The sequence below is a fragment of the Pagrus major genome, chromosome 8 (assembly GCF_040436345.1).
Source record: "Pagrus major chromosome 8, Pma_NU_1.0".
Classification (NCBI taxonomy): Eukaryota; Metazoa; Chordata; class Actinopteri; order Spariformes; family Sparidae; genus Pagrus; species Pagrus major.
The window spans coordinates 30,876,491-30,898,362 of record NC_133222.1 but is presented as its reverse complement, the minus strand read 5'-3'; the positions used below and the strand labels follow the sequence as shown (position 1 = coordinate 30,898,362).

General features: G+C 41.3%; 1 protein-coding gene across 3 annotated transcripts in view; it reads right to left on the bottom strand.

Moving 5' to 3' along the window:
• fgd4a (FYVE, RhoGEF and PH domain containing 4a) overlaps positions 1 to 21,872 on the bottom strand; it is a 51,254-nt gene that overhangs the window by 15,079 nt on the left and 14,303 nt on the right. For 2 of the 3 annotated variants that reach the window (XM_073472423.1, XM_073472424.1), the window contains exons 2-3: positions 11,079 to 11,162; positions 387 to 539 (exon numbers count right to left, since the gene is read on the bottom strand). In XM_073472423.1, coding sequence (XP_073328524.1) covers positions 387 to 539; positions 11,079 to 11,162 — 237 coding nt within the window. Of the gene's footprint in view, positions 1 to 386; positions 540 to 6,443; positions 6,500 to 11,078; positions 11,163 to 21,872 lie in introns of those variants that run through there. The other variant, XM_073472425.1, reaches the window with a different exon arrangement.

The window sequence follows — 21,872 nt, the reverse complement described above, 5'->3', positions numbered from 1 at the left end:
ATATAATATATAATAGTATAACAGTCACAAGAGGTTTTTTTTGCATTGAGTACTTTTCATGCTCTAAGTATTATTAAGTTTGCCTGATTATACTTTTACTCAAATAACATTTCCAGTTCCAGAGCATTTTTCACAGTCTGGCACTTTTACTTAAGCAAAAGATCTAAATACTTCCTCCACCACCGAAATTTATGGGATACATTGTGTCCCTTAAGAACTACAGGGACAATATGAAAGTAGGACAAAGGTCACTCTGAGACAATTAGCTTGTGCGTGCCGATACCTTCTCACTGACTCCACACATGAATCATAGACCGATACAATTGTGTCAACTGACCCTCCCACTGCAGTGTTTGGCTGAATTGTTGTGAGTTGTCATTATGTACCTTGTGGTTTAGACAGCGAGGGCGGCCTGTTTCCAGGGCCTGTTCCATTGACGCCTCCCCGGCTCTTGTAAGTCGTCCCACCGCCCGCCCGATTCAGGCACGCCTGCACACTGGGTGGGTTGCGGTGCTGGTGCGCCGTGCTACTGCCTAGAGCTGAAGGACAGGGAGAGAGAGAACATGAAGACATCTCTATTATTATAAAACAAGTGGAGGACAAGTAGTTAAATCTTCTCAATCCATGCCCATTCCCAAGATTTTATTTTAAAGGCCTGAAGGATCCCTTCCTTACGCCTCAGTGTGCCTCATACACTCTGACACAGTTCCTCCCAAATCTCATCCCTCCTGACATCTATACACAGGGCTTACTGTATATATTAATTTCTGCAAATACGTTTATGATAAACAGCTGCAGGGTAAATATTAGAGAGTGTCAGACAGTTCAGTTGATTATCCAGCTAATGATCCCGTTGATGATCAGCTCCGGCGAGGCTTTTACTCGACCAGCTGGCCACAGATGGTACAGCGTCAGTGTTTAGATAGAGCAGACAGACTGATTTAATGAAGCGACTGGCAGTGTTTACAGTAGCCTAAATCTGCCTCTCTCTCTGACCTCAACAGCACACACACACACACACACACACACACGCATGTGAAACGCGTGTACTTTGACATGTAGCCCAGTAAGGCAAATGCCCATATATGGTACTAAATAGCCAGTAGGTGCACTCATTATTTTACAAGCTATTAGTTTCCATTTAAGGTGGTCACTTAAATGGGTGTTTGTGATTTAACAAGTGGCGCTGATGTATGGGTTGAATGCAGAAATCAATTTAGCTCTGCGCTTGGCTAACCTGCACGGATAAACAGTGTGTGTAGTGCAATAGCCATAGAGTGGACCTTAGAGGATTCAGACTTCAAACAGTTTCACACTAGACCTTCAGGCGCCTTTTATTAGTATCTGTTCTGTTTTTAGTCAAGAACGTCTAGTACAAAGACAGTAAAGTTTAATCAACCTTATTTTGGCACTCAGTGATGCTAATATTGAAAGAGACATTTTCCACCCCCTAATATAAATCATTGATTAGAGGTCTTAATTCATTGATAGACCTGGTGTCATGTCTGAAAATAGTTAAAAGCTTCTGAATTTTAGACGAATACACTATCAAAAAACTCAAAAATCTTATCTGCAACTAGAAAGGCAAAGAGCGCATACGTCCACCACGGCCCTACAGTCCCCTTTAATTTAATCAAGCCGAATCCAATATCAAACTTGACAGTCCTGTATCACTCTACATTTGAACCGCTTAACCATAATTTAAGATCACCACATCTAGGAGCCACATCAAAGCACTCACTCATAGATACCAGTGACTTCAATAGCTGTGGTTTTTTTCATCAAGATGCATGTTTTATTCTCTGAGAAATTAACGGAAATGTCAAAAAATGCAATGTTAAAAGAAGTTAGAAAAAAAAATTGCCGATCCCCACTAAAACGTAACCGGATCTACTCTGGGCTGAGACCCATCCTCCATCCAAGTTTCGTGAAAATCTGCTCAGTAGTTTTTGTGTAATCCTGCTTACAAACCAACCAACAAACGGGCACGAGTGAAAACATAACGTCATTAGTGGAGGTACCTATTTTAATAACTGAGTCGCTGTTAAAAATATTTTTGAGCAACAGCCCAAAGAGTCTACAGCTATGCTACGCTAGCATCTCTTTGAGGCTTTCTTTGAGCTAAATGGTAACATGCTCACAGTGATGCTAATATGCTAATGTTTAGCATGTAAAATAAGTCGTAATAAGTTAATTTACCATTTCCATTTACCCTGTAAGCATGCTAACATCAGCTAATTAGCACTAATTGTATACATTATGGCAGACACCTACCTTGCGCTGCTTTTCTTTGTCTTTTGTTTGAGTAAATTGAGTTTTGGGTGTTTTCGACTGTTTGATTTGAAGAAACTTGAGTTTTAGGAAACTGTAACAAGCGGGCCTATTTTTCACCGTTTTCTTACATTTTACAGGCCAAACAATCAGCAATTTAATCAAGTAAAATAAACGTAAGATTAACTGATAATGAAAATATGTCAGCTGCAGCCCTAAATACAGTCCCAATTACAGTATATCTGAAAACCGGTATACTGTTGCAACCCTAGTTCTAAATTATATGAACGACTGATATTTGAGTGAAAAACACACTATATGGTGTACCCTTCCAGATGCAGTTTATAGTTACTGCTTGGGGCCCCTTGTTTATTTTCCTTTACAGTGATCTTTATCTTACCAATCCTGAAACAGAAAGGGAAAACAACAACCACAGAATCATATAGTCACAGTTCCTATTTTTACAGCCTGACCGTAATTAAAGACAACAGCTCTAGCAACCGTCTGACTGGAAACAGTCCCACGCTGCGTTTGGGAGAGCAGACTTTCTAAACACGGCCCCAAAATTACCAATCAATCCTGCAGGCGGCCTCAGGAATTTCTCTTGATTACGTGCTTGGCTTCCCCTCGTGGCCACATTAAGAGATCATAAGAAAACATCATGCGCCATATTATGCATGTATGGCTAAAAATGAAGATTGTACTGCACATATGGCATTTATCTGGGATGATTGCAGGGGGTCCACTCTCCACAGCCTGGCTTCCTCTCTGAGGGTTGTTATTAACTGTGTCAAACACCAGTCCTTCAGCTTTTAATCACCTCTGCTTTCACTTGAGCCTGAGAAAGTCGTGCAGGTATTTTAAGTGTTACTGCCTAAGATAAGAAAAGAGAGATGTAAACAGAGGTATGAGTAGATGTGTCTGGAAATGCAAATGTATTTGCCTTGAATCTGCGAACCAGTTCTTTTGTAAATTGCGCAGAAAATGATTTTCAGTTAAGATGGTATCAAGTATCTTGAAGCTCTTCTATGAAATATATTAGGGAAACAGTCAGTTTCTTCAGTAAGAATAGGACAAACTCTACTTCCTTTCTCAGTACTGGAGCTACTGCTCCTGGTAACACACTCATTCTGGCATCTTCTCATTATAGCTGGCTTGGCACAAGTGACAGACCGCCTTGTACAGTAAATTAGAAGCAGCCAGCCACCACCCTGCAGAAACACTTTGATTATCCCCCTCCGTCTGTGTGAGCAGAGAAGGAACCCTGCTGTCTGGGTGTGAGACGATACAAACAGAAGAGGAACTTCAGCTGGACTTAACTGATGCTACGATAAATGCTTCTGATCGACATACTGTAAGTTTTACAAAGAAACCGAAACCCTGTTGGAGCACAGTTGCAATCCAGGAAGTGTGAGTTCACACGTCAAACTGAGACTTAACCTTTGCCTCGGTCCTTATTGAAGGATGGTGAGACTTGCTGCCATGGCAACTAGCCGGTTACCTTCAGATCATTTATTTCACAACTGAGTGGACTGAGCCTGAAGGCATCTGCTTCTATCTCAATAAATCCAAAACTGCACAGCGAGTGCAAGAAAATGAGAAATGCTCGCATAAAGGTCAGGTGTCAGTGGAAGTGCAGATGAGGAAGAACAACCTGTGCTGGCTGGCAAGGTGCTGCATCTTTTGATTTTATCATAAATATCCTCTACACTTATCTGAAAACATGAACGGCATCTTCCCTCAGTGAGACGGAGCTATGTCAACTCTCTGGAAACACCGAACCAGATCCACCATGTTTCAAAGAGAATCAGTAAGGAGAATTCACTTTAAACATTTACCTGAGCTCAGCGGGTTGTGTGCATGTGTGTGTATGTGTGTGGTCAATGTTGCCGTAGTACTACAGCATGAAAGGCATCACCCCCCCACAACCCTCCAGCTCTGCCACATCACAGCAGTAGGGGAATGAGTTCACTGCAAGCCAGCAAAGGAGGCTGAAGGAATGTATCACTCCGACACAAATATCTTTCTCTGCAACAAAAAAACAAACCGTGTCCGAAAATAGGGAATCATCCCAACTTGTGCCCAAAATAGTTTGGCTCCAGGGATGGCAAGGTCGGTTAGTTTGTTGGTCACACACTATCTGGTGGTTCTCCACAACATGTTGTACAATTTTCTACAGTTATGGTCCCTAAAAAAGCAATCCTAATGACTTTTAAACTTTAGTTCCCACACAAGCTGTATGGTTAACTCTTATTTCAGTCTGATTTAGAAAGCACATTAAAGTAAGTGGAGGCAACAAAAGCACAGTTTTTTTGCATGAATAATAAATATTGGCACCCCAATACAAAAAACAATCCAAACAAGAAGAGTTAACAGTCATGCCAGAAGTTTTATTCTGACATTCTCACAGTGACAATACAGTCACAGCAGCATGCTATTGCTAAGCATATTTTTTCATATTTACCATCTAACATTTGCTAATTAGCACTAGCACAAAGCTTTTCAGTACAGTATTTCACCTGAATAAAAGTACAATTTTGATGAGGATGGAAGCAACAAATCTCCATTAATCTCCGTAATGTAACAAAGAAACGTCAACCTGCTGGTGGTGCTAGAGGAAAAGTCAGGGGCTCACCAAATTCATTGGGATCTGGGCAGTGTTGTTAAAAAGTACCCAGTGGTCATACTTGATTAAAAGTAAAGATATTGTGGGAAACTACAACTTGGGTAAAAGTGGAAGTCACCCATAACAATAGTACTTGAGTAAAAGCGTGAGTATTCAGTGTTTTATCTGAAGTATTTAAAATGCGCTACTTTGGTTCTGATGCAGCATGCAATCTGCAAAGTAACAAGTAGCTTAAGTATTAGAATAAATGTAATAAAGTATAAGTGCAATATTTGCCTCCAAAATGTAGCGTAGTGGAAGTATAAAGCAGGAGGAAATAAAAAATACTCAAGTAAAGGACAAGTACCTCAAAACTGAGTAACTGTACTTTGTAGCAATTGTAGTAATAGACATCCTGTCACTGGATGTAGGGACATTGAATTTCTTCACAAAAATGTATGGCAATCCATTTTACACTGTAGATATTTCAATCTTGAACAGTCTTGGTGGACCCACAGACCAACACTGTCATCCCTGGAGCCTTGCTGCGAGCATGGTTCAAAACAAACTTGCTGACCTGTTCAACAATGCACTTCAACACAACATGAGACGAACGTCTGCAGTGAAGTCTGAGAAACTTTCTTGTCACAAACAAACTACTGCCTTTGCAGACAGGCAGGTGTGTGTCAGTGGGTTAATCTCCACTCAGCCTCTCAGTCAAACACCATTCAAGTCAAGTGAACGTACAAGACATTTCTACCTCATGCTCGTGAGATCAACACTTCCCTGAAGCGTTGTCATATGACAGTAGGCCTGCCTGACCTGTCTTTTACGTGTCCCTCCTTCCAAACCCCCGCTGGCTAAATGTGTGCCGATACTCCGGTGTTAGATCTCCAGGTGAACAAAACAAACGGCACACCTGTGCATGAGTGGCGCAGTGTGTCCCCACCCTGCCAGACACAGCTTGAAACTAAAGCTTTGTCTTCTCTCGGCTTTGCCTCATGGCCCCACGGGCACCACATTCATTTCACACAGAATGTCTGAGAGGACTTATCACAAATTCTGCTTCTTCTTTTTAAATGGGTTGGCATATTAAAAAAGGTCTGGGTGGCTTCTACGCTGCTACAGCAATGTCAGGAAAAACAAGAGAAGATTAACAGGAGAAATTTGAGTTAGCTGAAGAATATCAGAAATCCTTCACGTACACAGTCTTCAGCAAATGATACATTATGGTAGAGGCACATTGCGGAGTGTAGTGATGTGAACATGTTTGCATATGAAGTGATTTATTAAATGAAAGGCTCGGCCAGTTGTGGAGTGCAAACATTGCAACATTCTCATAAATCGACAGACAACCACAGCAGGTCAGCCTGATAGCATACAAGCCTGTTCTATTACCAAGGTGTGATTGTGTGTTCTGCTGTAAATAACCTCAAATCAAACATAAAAAAATAAATAAAAAACAGATCTAACAAGACGTGGAAGAAGAGAAGATCACACTCAGGCAAGGCAATCTGAGAGGAATCAAACAGAGAGAGAAGAAATAAATCCCTGTGGATGAACTCACCCTGCGCTAGAAACCGAGAGGAAAACTGTGTATCCTCCTCATTGAGGGACCACGCTGTGTGTGTGAGAGTGTGTGTGTCCCAGAAGAGCACGACTAAGTTTAGGTTACATGCGATTCTTCCCAGGCAGCGCTGCCGCTGAGTGACTCAGCTCAGAGAAGAGAGTAGAGCAGGACAAGACTCCTCCTTCGCTCTCGCTCACACACCCCCTATTTAAGTGGCTTTTAACAAGTACAGTGGCACACACACACACACACACACACACACACACACACACACACACACACACACACACACGCACACACACATATCAAGTGGTTCATAACACACAACTCTGCACATTTAGACTTTATAAGATATAAACAGCACTACTGAGAGACCGGCAACACATTCCTGCATTGTAGAAATGAACAGTAGTAAATCAATCAGGGAGTATGAAGCTGTGAGGTACATGCATGATTTAAGTGCTCTCCAGCTTCCTCTCACCTGTTGATCTCATCCATTTTAATCAGATCATAAAAGGATCAAACAATGCCGAGAGAGTCGCTGGGAAACAGTAGAAGAGGACTGACCCGCTTGTGCAACAGCCGATGCACTTCTCATTCCGTCTACGCCTGCCATCAGTCAGTCAGTCTGATCAATGATTAACAATCAGCACAGTAAAGCAGCCTGGAGCGCCACACACCACTTCTCTCATCTGCCTGCCGCAATGTAAATGAAGCCCATAGCCTCTAATCTATTATTTCAAACCACCATCCCATCAACTTCATCTCCTCAGGCACAGTTCTCGTGCAAATATTTAAGACGCAGGAACGGGATGGGCGAGTTATAACAGTCAACAAACTGAACGAAAAGTGAATAAACGTGGTAAAAGCCACTGACTTCATATCAAGGGAGCACTATGTCGTTTGGGAGAGGAATTTTAATCAGAGGAGAGAGATCTTTATTGACGCCTAAACAAACTAAATAAACAAACCCTCTTCGTTTTAATGATTGAATAAACTGCCTTAAAGGATGACACAAATTCATACTGTTTTACTTCAAACCCAGTGCTCAAACAGTGCTCTGGGACCTTATTTTCCTCTGAGAACAGCTTGTTTATTCAGTTATGGAAAAAATAAATATTTCTGAGTCTGTATAATTACCTCATTAATATTGTAAATATTAAAAGGATATGAATTTTGTCTCCAAAACTACATAGTGCCCCTTTAAATCTGCAACGTATATGAAATTGAAACAAAGATCCCAGGAACTCGCTACTTATTATGAACAAGACGTACCTTTTGCAGAAGTCGGCACAGGGAACTGCGAGTCGAGCTCCTCCATGTTCTGTATGTATCCTCTGTGCAGAGCTTTAGAGTGATTGCTGATCTTAAGTGTTATATTTCAACTTTAGGCCACATCACATGGTGACAAAAGACAACACAGGAAGCCTCAGTTTAACCTTAGTTTCAATCATGCTTGTTCTTGTGATGTATGTGAAACTGTGATAGGTATGTGTGTATGTGTGTGTGTGTGTGTGTGTGAGTGAATTTTGAATATAAATATTCACACTCACACAGCGTCATGCCCACCGACATGCGTCGTGCGTCAGCAGAGCATGATTAGAAGGAATGACAGGAATTTTTTTTACTCTCCCAGTAAACCTGTTGGCCAGTAGCAATCCCTTCTACATTACCATGGCAGCACTGCTCTAGTTTATAAACAAATTCTTTACATTTCACATAAATGATGCAAAATCTATGTTTGAAGGGATAAAGAAAAATCTCCCACGCTGATAAAACCCTGAATAAGTGTGCAACGGTGACCAAAACTGCACTCTCATGATCACGTCTCTGTGTCGCAACGATTATTTGTTGCCAGTAAACACTTGCAGCCAACATCTGCAGCATGATTGCTGGCAGGGTCTCAGTGGAGTCTCTACAGACGGGACTGACTGGCACCCAACCTCTCCCCTCCGCAAAACTGCATTCAAACACTTCCATTCACTGACTATTATGCAGGAAATACAGGAAATGTTTTTCCAAGCACCTGGGTACTTTATAAAGCCACATTTTACATGCTGCTAATCCGATTTTCAGATTTATGCCCTCAATTTTGATGCTGAATCCTGTGGTGTTTTTGTGACAAAGCATTTGGACTGATGGCTTAATGAAAGGACAGGTTCTCTGGTGAATTATCCAACCCTTTATGTGCAGGATTGGTTTATTTAGGATCATTTATCTTCGTGGATTCATCTGTTTTATCCACATTTTCTTTTCATCCGTCCATTCTGCTGCAACAGAAACACTTTTCCTATCTGAATTCTTCATCTTGTGTGTGCACACGGATGTCAAAATGCATACATGGCAAAAGAAGCCAGTTTTCTCTCGAACTCTGTTGTTCTCGCACCTCAATCTAATTCTTATCAAGTGTAAAAAATGTGGTTACTGCCAAAAGATGAGAAATCCAAATTACTTAGGTGCAGGTTTTATATTTTCATGTTTCAATTGTATGTTTTATTCCCTCATGATGTGGATTTATCCCTGGAAAGTTTGACTTTTTTATTTATCAGATATGGCTGCATGCAACTGACATTGCGATTTTTGTGTCATTGCGATATATTTTGCAATATGAAAAAATACAAGATATACATTGCAATTTTCACTAGGCAACCTGAATAGTATCTTAGAGGCTATGCAAGTGATGTCACAGTGGGCGGAAGTTATGATTGGTTACAACTAATGAGTGCCAGAAAGACTATTGTCAATATTTATCAAGTGAATTTAAAATTCAGATAAAACAGATAAAATTAAATGTATCTGTGAAGAACTGGCCTAAAAAACAATCAAAATTCTCTGAAAATGAAAATGAGTATATCTCAGCCATTACAAGCTCATATGAAAAATCTTGGGACCAAAATAAAGGTAACACTTTTAGCCCAATTTTTGATTTCTCATGTTACAGAAATTAAAACTTGTTTATTTTTTCTGGCATGCAACATTTTTATTGCTTTTGTTTTAGTGGCTTGGTGTTAGAATTGTGTTTGGTTTAGATAAACATGGTTATAATGTGCTTTTAGGTGTGCTTCTTCCCATTAAGTAGGTGTCCTGCATGACTTTGTTGCTACATGTTGCACCCTTTTTACAGTGTGATGTATGACACCCCGTCCCCTGTCCAGACGGAGCTAGGGTTCCGAGACAATGTGACACTCACTGCTACTTGCCACCTTCTTTACACAGTCACACAAAGACAATACTGACACACACACACACACACACACACACACACACACACACACACACACACACACACACACACACACACACACACACACACACACAACCCCATTTTAAACCATTCCTGGTGCCCTACATCAGTCAATGAGATTAGAGAGAGTGTAGTTACAGTACACGTCTGGCTCTGCCCTGGTACACGAGGCGTTCATTGTGCGCATCATGCTGGCACAGTGTGTATGTGTGTGTGTGTGTTTGTGTGTGACAGACAGGGTGACAGATAACCAGCAGGAATGGAGGATTAGCTGTTTCTGTTCAACTACCCAGACTTTCTTCAGATTAACTCTGCCTCATCTCCTAATCCAAGGGCCACCGTGAGATTAGAACCCCAGTCGACCCGGAAACAGGAGGCGGGACGGGGGGACAAAAGTGGCAGAAGGTTGTGGTGAAAAAGAGGAGCAAACGTGGGGAGGTGAAAGAGATGGGGATAAATGTGTTAAAGGCAAAAGGTGAGAAAAAAAGTTTCATCAGTGCTGAGGAAAGACAGGATGACACAGACAGGAAGGAAGGAAGAGTGAGGGCACGAGGTAAACAGACAAGCGCAGAGAAGACAGACAGATGAAAAGCAAGATGGAAGAGGGGTGAAAGGATGGAGCATGGAGGGATTTACGAGAGGGAGCGAGACACTGCACATGAAGAGGAGAGAAAATGAGAAAAGGTGAAAAATAGGGAGACACTAGGGGCCGGAGGAAAGCACCCATTCATCACACTGATACACACACACACGCTCACACACAAGTTTGATATAAAAATAGAGCAGAGACCAGCAGCTTTCTTCACACCCCTGCATAGCTGTGAGCTGCAGGGAGGAGTGCTCATACTCACCCTCCACAGTGCCGTACTGCAACCCCTCTCTGCATATCAACCTCATCTTAAAGTTTACTTAACCAAGGCCAATCAACTTAGAAGAAGCAAAAGATTTCGCTAAGTTTGGTCAGGTTTACAGAGGACTGAAGGGCTCCAAACTCTCACCGTGATATTGATTATGTATGCAAATACGTGCAGCCCTCCTGCTGTGAATCAGCGTTGGTGATTGACAAGCACCAAAGCTTTGCATCTTAATTCGGCTTCTGGCGCGGTATACCTCCCACACATCACAAGATGAGGATCCAGAAGAGGCATAAAAAAAAAAGGGCTGCGTCAAAACCCCAGCACAAACATAGACAGACACGAAACCACAGGAAATAAACAAGCTCCTCACATCTAAGCACAAGTAAAGCAGCGAGATAGCTATAGCCTTATTAATTGACCGCCAAGAGCATCTCTCTGTGCCACGACAAGAAAAATCTGCATTTAAAGGAAAGAGATCAAAAAAAGCAGAAAGAAGGAGGCTGTAAGGTGAGTGAAAGTGTTGCAGCCTACCTCTGGAGTGTTCGATCTTCACCGCCACGCAGGCCTCCTCATCAGCGTTCTTAGACTGGAAACAGACAGCTTTTTCTTTCCTCTCTGCAACAACAAAAAGCAAGATTCACTTTAAATAGAAATACGAGCAAACTAGGGAGCAGGATGATATTTTTAATACTCGACCCGCATCTGAGGCAGGAGCTTCAAGCTGTTTCAGGCAACCCCATGTTTTATTTAAGAAGAGCAGATGAAAATGAGGAATGGTGGAATATGAGGCAGGAGGGAGCGTATCGTACTATTTTATACCTTCCACAGGCTGTATGAGCTAAACAGCAGCTGAGTCAACAAGCTGGACATGCACGGTAGTGGAGATATTCAAATAGCTCTTCTGGTAGCTGCATTTATCAAGATCAGGAGTCGACTTATGTTTGTTTTGAAAATGAAAAGGAATATACCGCCCCTTGGAGATAGAAACCCTAATTAGTCTGTCTGTGATATGTAGGGCATCGTCTGTGGGGAGAGCTAACACTCTTTCAACACAGCCGTTTAATATGCACATAAAAGATTAAAGAGAAAATAGCAACGGTCGTAAAAACAATGATGGGCTCACATGAGAATAAGCGAGTCCCCTCCACACACACACACACACACACACACACACACACACACACACACACACACACACACACACACACACACACACACACACACACACACAAGCGATGCTCTGTCTGATCTACTATGAGGCATCAAAGCTCCTGGATTATCAATGTAGCCGTTGACAGGTAGCAACAGGTGCAAGTGACACATAGAAAAAGATAACAGCTGTACAACATAACAAATTAAAGTTGGCTTTATTCAACTTTTCTTCACTCAATGCGCTGGCAAGGCAATGACACCAATCAATCTCGGTCCACCAATTCGGTCCAAACTGAAATACCAAATTCATTCCTGACTGTCTGGGTACAAATGTTATTGAAGATGTTGGTCAGGTCAGAGCTGTCACTCATCCAGTGGATCAACATCTACTGGATGCACTGACACATTTTGCAAAGGCATTCATGCACCCAGATTATAAATCCTAATGACTTTGATTTTCTTCTAGCAGCACCATGATGTTGATATTCACTGTTCAGAGCGAAATATCTCCACAATCATTTGACAGATTCTCATTAAATCTGGTACAGACATCCATGTCTCCCTTAATGAAATCTTCTTTATCTAGCTTCATCATCAGGTCAAAATTATAACATGTCCTTTACATTGGTCTACAACCAAGTGTCCGCCAAAGAAATGACAGTGCCATAGCCTCAGCCTCAAATCATTTTTACTTTCTTTTTTAATCCTTAAATGTATCTTTCAGCTGTAAAATATTTAACACACATCTTTATCACAGAATGTGTGTACTGTATGTGTGTACTAAAAGAATATCAGAGTATCAGATTATTCAAATGTTTACTGTTCTCAAGTATAAATATTGGCATCAGCCTCAAAAAAATCATCGTAAAATGAGTTATTCTATGTTTTCACAAAACATAAAGAACATAAAGAAAGTGTATCAAAAATTCAGACACATGCATAAAAAATCACAAAAAGTATAAAAAGAAAGCATGACAGGTTAATACTATGAGCCTACTTACACACATTTTGCCATGTCAATGTTAATACATCACCTGTCATTATTTCCCAGAATGCACCAAACTATAATTTGCAAGTGTTTAGTATCAGTCAGGATATATCAACAGAGGAGCGGTGGACTGAGACCGACATAATGGAGTGTGGCTAATGTCACGTAAAAGAAAAGTGGACAAACTCAGTGTGGGGCCGTGCACGCAGTCAAGAGGATGTACAAATGACTGTGTCCGTGTGTTTTAGCGCGTGCATGTGTGTGAAGGGGGGGTATAATATCCTGGCTCAGGGATTAAAGGAGGGCTTTCTCCACCCACCATCTGGACTCCTCATGACAGGCCTGCCTGCTGTTCTCTCTCTCCCTCTATCACACACACATATATCAACTTTACAGTTTATATGCGTGTGTGTGTGTATGTGTGTGCAGTACTTTAGGTGAACCCCAATCTGTTATATAAGTTCTATATTCAGAATATAACAGACATAAGCAGCTTATCAAAAGCATGACGCAAATATCAGACACTTCTCTATAGACATATCCCACCCACTCAACTGTGACCCCCACCCTCCAGCAGACTCTCAGCCATGTGACCAGAGTCATCATATGCCTATTGTTTCCTCAAGTGGGGGGATGTGTTTCTATGTCAGCACTGAAAACACACAAACACAAAGAAAAGAAAATGTTGCACACTCTGCCAGAACATAAGTGACAACATCCAAGAAGGATACAAAGGTCGAACGAATGACCATTCTGAGTCATGGGTGTGGGGGAAACCTACTTCAGGGATGATGTATGATGGGAAGCGTTTACCAGTCCAGCTACTGGACTGACCTAAAACTTCCTCTTCCTATCGGTCAACTTCCTGTTTTTCATATTCTATAATCTGGCCACTGTGATCCGAGCACAAAAGAGAATCTGTGAGAATTAACTTGCACATTAACACGCACAGTGGACACAAACCCAACCCCACCGTTCATGATGAGGCCTGAATACTCAGGGAGCATACATCGTCGATGAAGTGATTCTTTTTGGAAGTGAACTTCAGGAGGCTGTTGCAAAAGATGCCTCAACAGTACTCGTGAACAAAAAGGAGTCCAAACAAAATGACTGATCCTGTGAGAGAAATTGAGGAAGTTAAAACTGGGCAATTTTATTCATTTACTGTCACAGCAAAAGGTGAAAGTGAATCTCAAGTAACTTCTGCCATGACATGTCTCCATCATCTGCCTCCTGTATGGTGTTGGGCTTCAGCTTCCTCTTATTAGCGGCATGAATTAAACACACATCAAGGCAGGTGGCAAACTGCAGCACATCCTCCTGTGATGGCAGTCGAGAGAAAAATAAAAATCTAATTTAGCAGTTACGTTCACAGCAATCCAATCAGTGCTCTGAATAAACACTTTAGCTTCTCCTGAAACAACCGAAGTATCACATAAGGAAGCTGTAGTGCCTCCATTATCATTCTAATACCACTATAAACTGGATGTTTGTTTTATTTATACAAAGCTGTAAAGATGGAGGCTGATCAAATGCAAAGCGGTGACTTCTCCGACAGACAAAGGACAGTTAATGAGCTGTGATATTAAATCTTCAGACTGTGTGCGTGCATGTGCGTGTATGTAAAAATGGTGTGAACCAAGCTATCATCACTGTTGACAGCAGCTCTGTCTCTGTTTACATTCACCTGCTCTGTAGCAACACAGAGACAGACGCTTACGGTGCTGAACACAAAATGAGTTATGGCCCCAGTCTGACCTTCAGTCAACACACAAAATGAAATCCCAGTCTCTTCACTGCACACGTTCGCCGCCTTGTATTTCACATCAGAAAATGTGGAGTTGGACCATTTAACATGCTATAGGTTACGGATGCCAAGCAGAGCAGAAATAAGATATTACTCAATGGAAGTATTTAGGGTTTAAAGGGGAAACAAAATACACACATCACACTGAACTTAACTCACTCATATATTAAAGATAAGGCCAATGATATTATCGATCTTGTAGTCAATGAAAACCTTGTGAAAAGACCAAACAGACTTGGTCACATAATTACGTCATGTCACATACATCATCAGTTCAGTTCAGTTCAGTTCAGTTCTGAACTGAACTGAACTGAACATACATCATGTGACTAAGTTATGAACATACGGAAGTTAAGCAACAGAAGTAACATACTTATTTTAACCCAAACCACAATCTTTTCCTAAACCTAACCAAGTGCTTTTGTTGCCTAAACACAACCAAACTGTGACCACACAACCAAAATGTCTGATATGCTTGTCACGTGTACGCTGCAATGGTCATGTCGTTTTGGGAAGGGTGACTGGGAGTCATAGGGCATCGACCTTTCTGTTGCAAGCAGATCAATCTCGTCATCAACATGGGCATCATATAGTGTTCAGTTCTCAGACACACATATGCCATCCTGCTGCTTTAAATACTCAACTGAGCACCAAATGCTACTCATCCTCAGCCCCAATAAAATGCATTAATTACCAGTGTTTGAGTAACATTTGCTAAAAACTACAGTGCCCAGCTGTTTCAATAAATTATTTAGCATAGAAAAAAAGTCAACCCATTTATTTGTTACACGTTTTTAAATATTGACGTCATCGGAGAAGATCAAGTGCTCAATACTTGAAAGTAAGATCAATTAATTGTTGGTTTTTCATCATTCATTCTACTGGAAAATAAAAATAATATCAACTATAGCAAAACTAAAAGCAATAAAAAACAATTCATCCAAAAAATAAAGAAGTCCCCTCTGAAAAATCTGCCAAGAAACTTGTTGAACTTGAAGTTTCTGCTTATTCCAGACTTCTGTTTCCTAAACAGAAAGAATGACAACAAAAGAAAGTACACCATGTGCAGACAACAATTACATTCTGTCCATATTCACACATGGTAATTCAACATGTCACACGGGCTGACATAAAAAACATAGTAGTTATATCTAATTCATTACTATTATCTCTTTCCTGGACACTTTAAGCCAGAAAAATTACCAGACCTTTTATACAAACTAAATATAGCTCGATGTACCTGTCACCTTGTCATAAATAATTATCTACATGGTTTCCCCACAACAGATACCCTGCATATCTAAAATTTTTTAAGGTGGCTGCACCCACAATGACGGATCCACTTGTCTGACAACACCTGTGTGTGTGGTTTCTGTGTTAAAACTAGCACTTCCTCCAGTATTTTTTTTCTCAGTGGTTCATCTACGGCTCAACTGTAGAGGCTTGTAACTGAAACCAAAACAAACTGTATTTTCTTGATGTTTCTAAGCTGCCAGACTGTTGAACAAAACCAAACATGTGAACAGTACCTGTGAGTATTCCTCTCCAGTACAGCTGGGTTTTCCCCCTCCTGTCCATCACATAACGCTTATCCATCTCAGAGTGTTTCTTCCAGTTTTAGTTAAGTTTTATCAGCATCTACAAGGAAATTACAGTCCGTTCTTCAGAGACAAGTTTCCCCGTCAGCTGGTAACTTCATATCTAGTATTTACCCATTGAACCCTCAGAGTGCCTTCTCCGTCACTGTACAAACCGGTTCCCTGGAAACCAGAGTCACCAGGTGTTGGAGCGAATGGGAGGGAGGGAGGGAGGGAGGGAGGGAGGGAGAACAGGAGGGAAGGAGGAGGGTGAGGTCGTCCTTCAAGATGTTGATTCACGGTCATTTTTAACCATTTCCATAATAGTGTTTTGAGGGTTAGCCAGCACTCAAGGACAAAGTCACCCCAGGGTGGGAGGAGAGAAATTGGGAAGAAGAGGTAAACCAAAGGAGGGGGAAGAAAATCACTGGTACCACTGGTGAGGAAAGGTAGAGGAAGCGGGGAGTGAAGATGGAGAAGTGAGAAAGATAAAGATTAACCAGCCATAACAGTTAATATTTAACCATCTGCAGGCCTGACAAATTCTCTGACAGCCCATTATTAAACACATTTTACCATGATGAACCACGCTACCGCCTATTTTGTGCTCTTGTGCCAGTGCTGCAAACCCCCCAAAGCCCAATTTTAACCTAATCTCAACCCTGATATACTGCTGCAGAAATGGATCTTGCAGAAAGAGATTCTGAAATTAAAAAATCTAAATCACAGAGGGGGATCTGCACGTATCATCCTATAATGATTAGAAATGGATACTATTAAATATAAAAAAAGACAGTTTCAGTCCATAAGGACACAAGAATGCAAAGTAACCCCGGCCTCATTTGCATGGCTGCCCTAGATTGAGATAACTACCATTCAAATGTGACTCATAAATAATGGAAAGGGATAGAATGTATTAATATGCCAAGTCACACCCCTTTAATCATACTGAGTTTCATGCTGGTGATAATGTGTGTGTCCCCGCGTGTATGTGTGTGAGCACATGTCTGAGGTTTTCATGCTTGACACAGTGGAGATTGGCTATTGAATGAGACCAGATGCGTCTGTCTCACTCCTCCTCCTCTCTCGTCCCTCCATAATGGACAATTACCAAAAGAGTTATGGTTTTCTGCCACAAACATAATAGAGTGAAAATTAAAAGGCCTTGTAAGGCTTTTATGTGGCCAAGGCAACCAGATGAGACCCCTGTCTCCAGCTCAGTTGACTCAAAATCTAACGATTCAGTTCTGTGATCGTTCTTGTACAAAGAATGAGCCAATCAACAAAGTCTTTCAAGCATATTTCTAGTGATCTGGCGCAGTGGTTCCCTGTTGGGCAAATATAATCCAATATTCACTATTCTTTTAGTTTTGTTTTGGTCTCCACAAACTCCAGAGGGAAATCTCTGGCTCTTTGGCTGCTTAATGCCTCACTGTGTTCACCAGCTAGTTGCTAACTTTATGTGTCTGCTGTTTGTTACTGGGCAGGTAGCATACAGTAAGTTTTAGAGCCTTCAAGCTGAAAGCTGCCTGTCACCACAAATGCTGGTTTAAATTGGGTAAGTGTGAACCAAAACATGAACATTGCACATTGAGAAATGCAAACAATGAATAAGATGATAATTCTCTGAGGCTTTATTACTGCAATCGGCCCCTTTTACACACGAGCAGCCATGTGATAGATTGATTGATTGATCAATTGGTAATACAAAATATTGATTATAGTCACTATAAAGCAGTATTAATTGATTTTTTGGGCCAACTGGGGGCAGGTCAACAAGCTTTAAATACAACATTGATATATTGTCACACAGCTGCAGCTCTTCTTTTGGTCTCCACCAACTCCAATGGAAATAGCTGGATCTTTAGCTTCCTTCAAAAAATCTTCCTTTTCAGCTCAAAAACTATCCGTACAATTTGTTCCCCTTCGCTCTTCCTCACATTCCTCTAACTTAAACGTGTGCCTCACAAATTCGTACATCGTGTGCAGACGCTGTCCATCTACTTTCTGGATCCCAGCGTGCTTCTTACATGGCCCCAGCATGTGAACATAAGCTTTTAGCATGATCTGAACATGCTCTCTGGACCATGCCTAATGAGGGCAGGCGACTGAGCGTCCTGTGATCCTGAACCTGAATGGTGCCCCACCGCATTAAATGCTTCCTCTCCGTACCTCAGGGAACACATAAAGAGAGAGAGAGGGGTTTACTGTATGTTTGTTGGCTGCCATTTTAGTGATAATTACCATTCAGAGGAGGATAGCCATGACTAAATACTGAAACGTGCTCTGGATATCAGATGGCAGACATATTTAATTCCATAACTAATATAAGCAGGTATGAAACATTAATGAATGAAGCTGATGGAAGAGTCCTACGATTGAGATCCAAACACTCGCACAGAGATAGTGGATTCTGTGACCACTGGGCACTGAAAAGGGGATTGATTGTTGGAACTAGACTATGCGATAGCATCGACAGGCAGTCATTCTCTCCTACTCTATCTCTCTCACTTCCTCCCTTTCACTGTACCTCTTTTCTTTTCTCGTCCAGCCTGCTCTGTCTTTCTCTCTCACCTTCTATTCCCTCTATCTTCCCCACCAACCCCCTTGTGACCTGCCTGTATACCTTGGAAAACAGATCACAGCTGCTGGGCAGGAGCTTCCAAATGTGTCAATCAATATTCCTGTCCACCCAATCACCACGTCTGACTGGGCCCCAGCAGACTGTTCATAAATGGACAACGGCTCTTATTCACAGCATGCTCTTTTAAGATAAGACTGAACCAAATGGATTTGAAATGTCTCACAGATTAGGAGCAGATACGTGAAAGTGACCTATATCCAGCAGCATAAAAGACCATTCCTCTTTTGGTGTGTAAAGAACACACACACACACACACACACACACACACACACACACACACACACACACACACACACACACACTCACACAAAGAATGTGAGTATAAACTACAGTAAACTCAATTACACCAGCAGCACTCTCATATTTATATTAATTCAGTCAAGTTGAACTGTGCAGAGATGCCCCAAGGGTATTTCATCCTATAATTGAGCTATGTTTCCAGTCAATGTCCATGCAGCCCATTTATAATCAAAACATCGCCAAAAACAACCATTCAAGTTTCCTATCTGCTTGGCAAAAGTAAACGACTTCCTGGACCTAAAAATACAGCCTCATCTCTAAAAATAACCCCATGAGAAACTCTCACAATGCTAACGAGCAAGTTGTTACTCATCTGATGCTGCTACAACTCATGCTGTCTGATGATGAAAACAAAGACAGACACTCGGTCATATTCTAATGCGCTGAGCAAGAGGCATCGAGCCACAACAGAGGCCTTGTACACAGGACCAGATACAGCACACGACACTTGTGAAAGGTCGCGGTGGACAGATATTTTGCAGACATTTCCTGAGCTGATTTCTAACTGTCATGCAGCGAGTCTGAATCATTGCAGGGATGATTATAACTTGACTATTTTACTGTTTACAATCAAAAAACGGTACTCCATATATAAACAGTTTGGATGGCAATGTGTTCTCTCAAGCTTTTCTCCAAAAAACATGACATACAAGAGGGCAAGTGTTTGAAGTTGATTAAGCAATGTGTTTATGTTCTCTCATGTGAGCTGCAAGCATTAGCATGTCCTCCTAACTTAGCTTTTAACCAACATTAGCAAGTCAGCGCTATATCCATGGCCATGGTGCATTTCAAACTTTGTGGGGCTGGAGCTTAAAAAAAACAAGCTGTGTAGTATTTCCCTGTGTGATCGCTGCAACTACACTGGAACGGTTGATTAAGTCGTGTTAGCAACTCAGTATTAGTGTGACATTTGCCTGAAAGCCTTTTGTAACATTCAACTTGAAACACAATGTTTGAAAATATAAACAATAAACAATAGGCTACATCTTCATCATCTTTCAGGTGCTTGTCAAAGTATGCCAAGATTTCAACAGAGTTATGTAAGAAGGAAATACAAGTCAAAATTTCCCTTATGATACTTCTTCATTCCTTGGGGACTCGGCTAACCAGCTCTACAATGCAAAACAAATACACAGCTGTTCCTTAAAGTAAAAGTTCAGCCAAAGATGAAAATAGAGACCTTATCTAATCGCCCCAATGCTGATTGAAAGTCGAGATAGAGAATTCACAGCAAAACTGTGTTGCAGCATTCTCCTAAACAACTGAAGCAGATGGGGACTTGTTTTAAAAATGTTAAAAAACAGAAAGCCAACAGACAATGGCTCCATACACCTCGTCTGCCGTAATCCAAGTCTTCAGAAGCCCTGAAATCTCATGCCCTTGATGCATGGCTGGCTCACTTCAGACGGGGTGTGTGCTAAGGCTTTTAGCTTAGCAGCTACAGTGAATACTTTGGTTTAAAATGGGTACAAAAAAATGTCTTTTTGAATCAGTTTGGGTTTGCTGCGCTTCCAGAGACTTGGATTACAACGGACAAAATATATGGAGCCATTTTCTGTCTTTAATCAGTTTTTTTTTTTTGTATTTCTGTTTTATTTTGGTTGTTCAAGAATAGGCTGTAACACTGTTTTGCAGTGAAACTCCAGAAATGTTTTGTGGACTATGAAACTGAGTAGATAATGACTCAATTTTCAGTTTTGGGTGAACTTATCCTTTAATTTCTATGTGTTCTACTTGGGTTATCATCTACTGATGATGCTGACTTGTTGCCTGAGGCATATAGCTTTAATCCCAGTCTTTTAGCTTGATATCATGTGTGTAGCCATCAGGTTTTACAGAGTTCTTGTTTCAAAATGAGGCAGTTTGAAGTTATGAAAGTCAACTAGGCATATGACGTTTCCAAACCCACTTGTGAAGCTAGTGCAAGCTTTTTTTTTAAAATTATCAAGCTATCTACAACTGATAAAACAAAGCTGATGGCTGGCATTTCAGTTTGCAAAGCCCAAATAGCCCGCTTTTATCTTCCCACCTGAGTGGTAAAGCTGCCACAGTTAACTGTCACAGATTTACTGTGTGGTGCTTAGCGAACCATCAATTAATTCAGCACATCAGAGTTCATATTAAAATGTCTCTTTGTTTATCTCTGTCTATTGATTCCACTGCACTGAAGAAACAGTGAGCAGCAGAGATTCATGCTAAGCAGATCGGACTCAATGCATTATGGATGAAGTAAATAGATGCTGAATATAATGCCAATCAAACAGCGTGGGTAAAAACTTGCGGCTCAAACAGGATCATTGTGCTCAGTATGAATGAGCCCCTCTGACTGGAGCCACTGGAGCCCATATTCTCAGAGCAGAGCTGGAATGCACAGAAAACCCTGCAACTCTGAAAGCAGGCCTGCTCGATGCCAAGACGCTAATGAGGCAGAAAGAGAAAGACAGACGACCAACATTCAACTCAAAATAAACTTCCTCTTTAGCTGATAAAGCTTGAACTGAAATTATATCCTCTCTTCCTCATTTCTGACACCATGTTTGTCAAAAAAGTCCTCTCTTAAACCGGATCTGGACTCTTCATAGCCCACATAAACTGACTCATCTGCTTTTCTGTAAGTCTGCATTCACACACGCGAGCTCACGCAGCACTTAATCTGACACGTCCTGCTGGAATAAAGTGTCAAACAGCATCAGCACTTCTGCTCTGTGTCACAGGAGGCTCAGCAGAAAGACGCAGACAGAATGACAAGACAGCTGCCAAAAACCGAGCCAGTGATGCCTGTGCGTGGCAGTGACAGAGCGTTTTTACTGTAGCATTCAGAGAAAGTGGGGACGAAGAAATAAGATAAATAATCCAG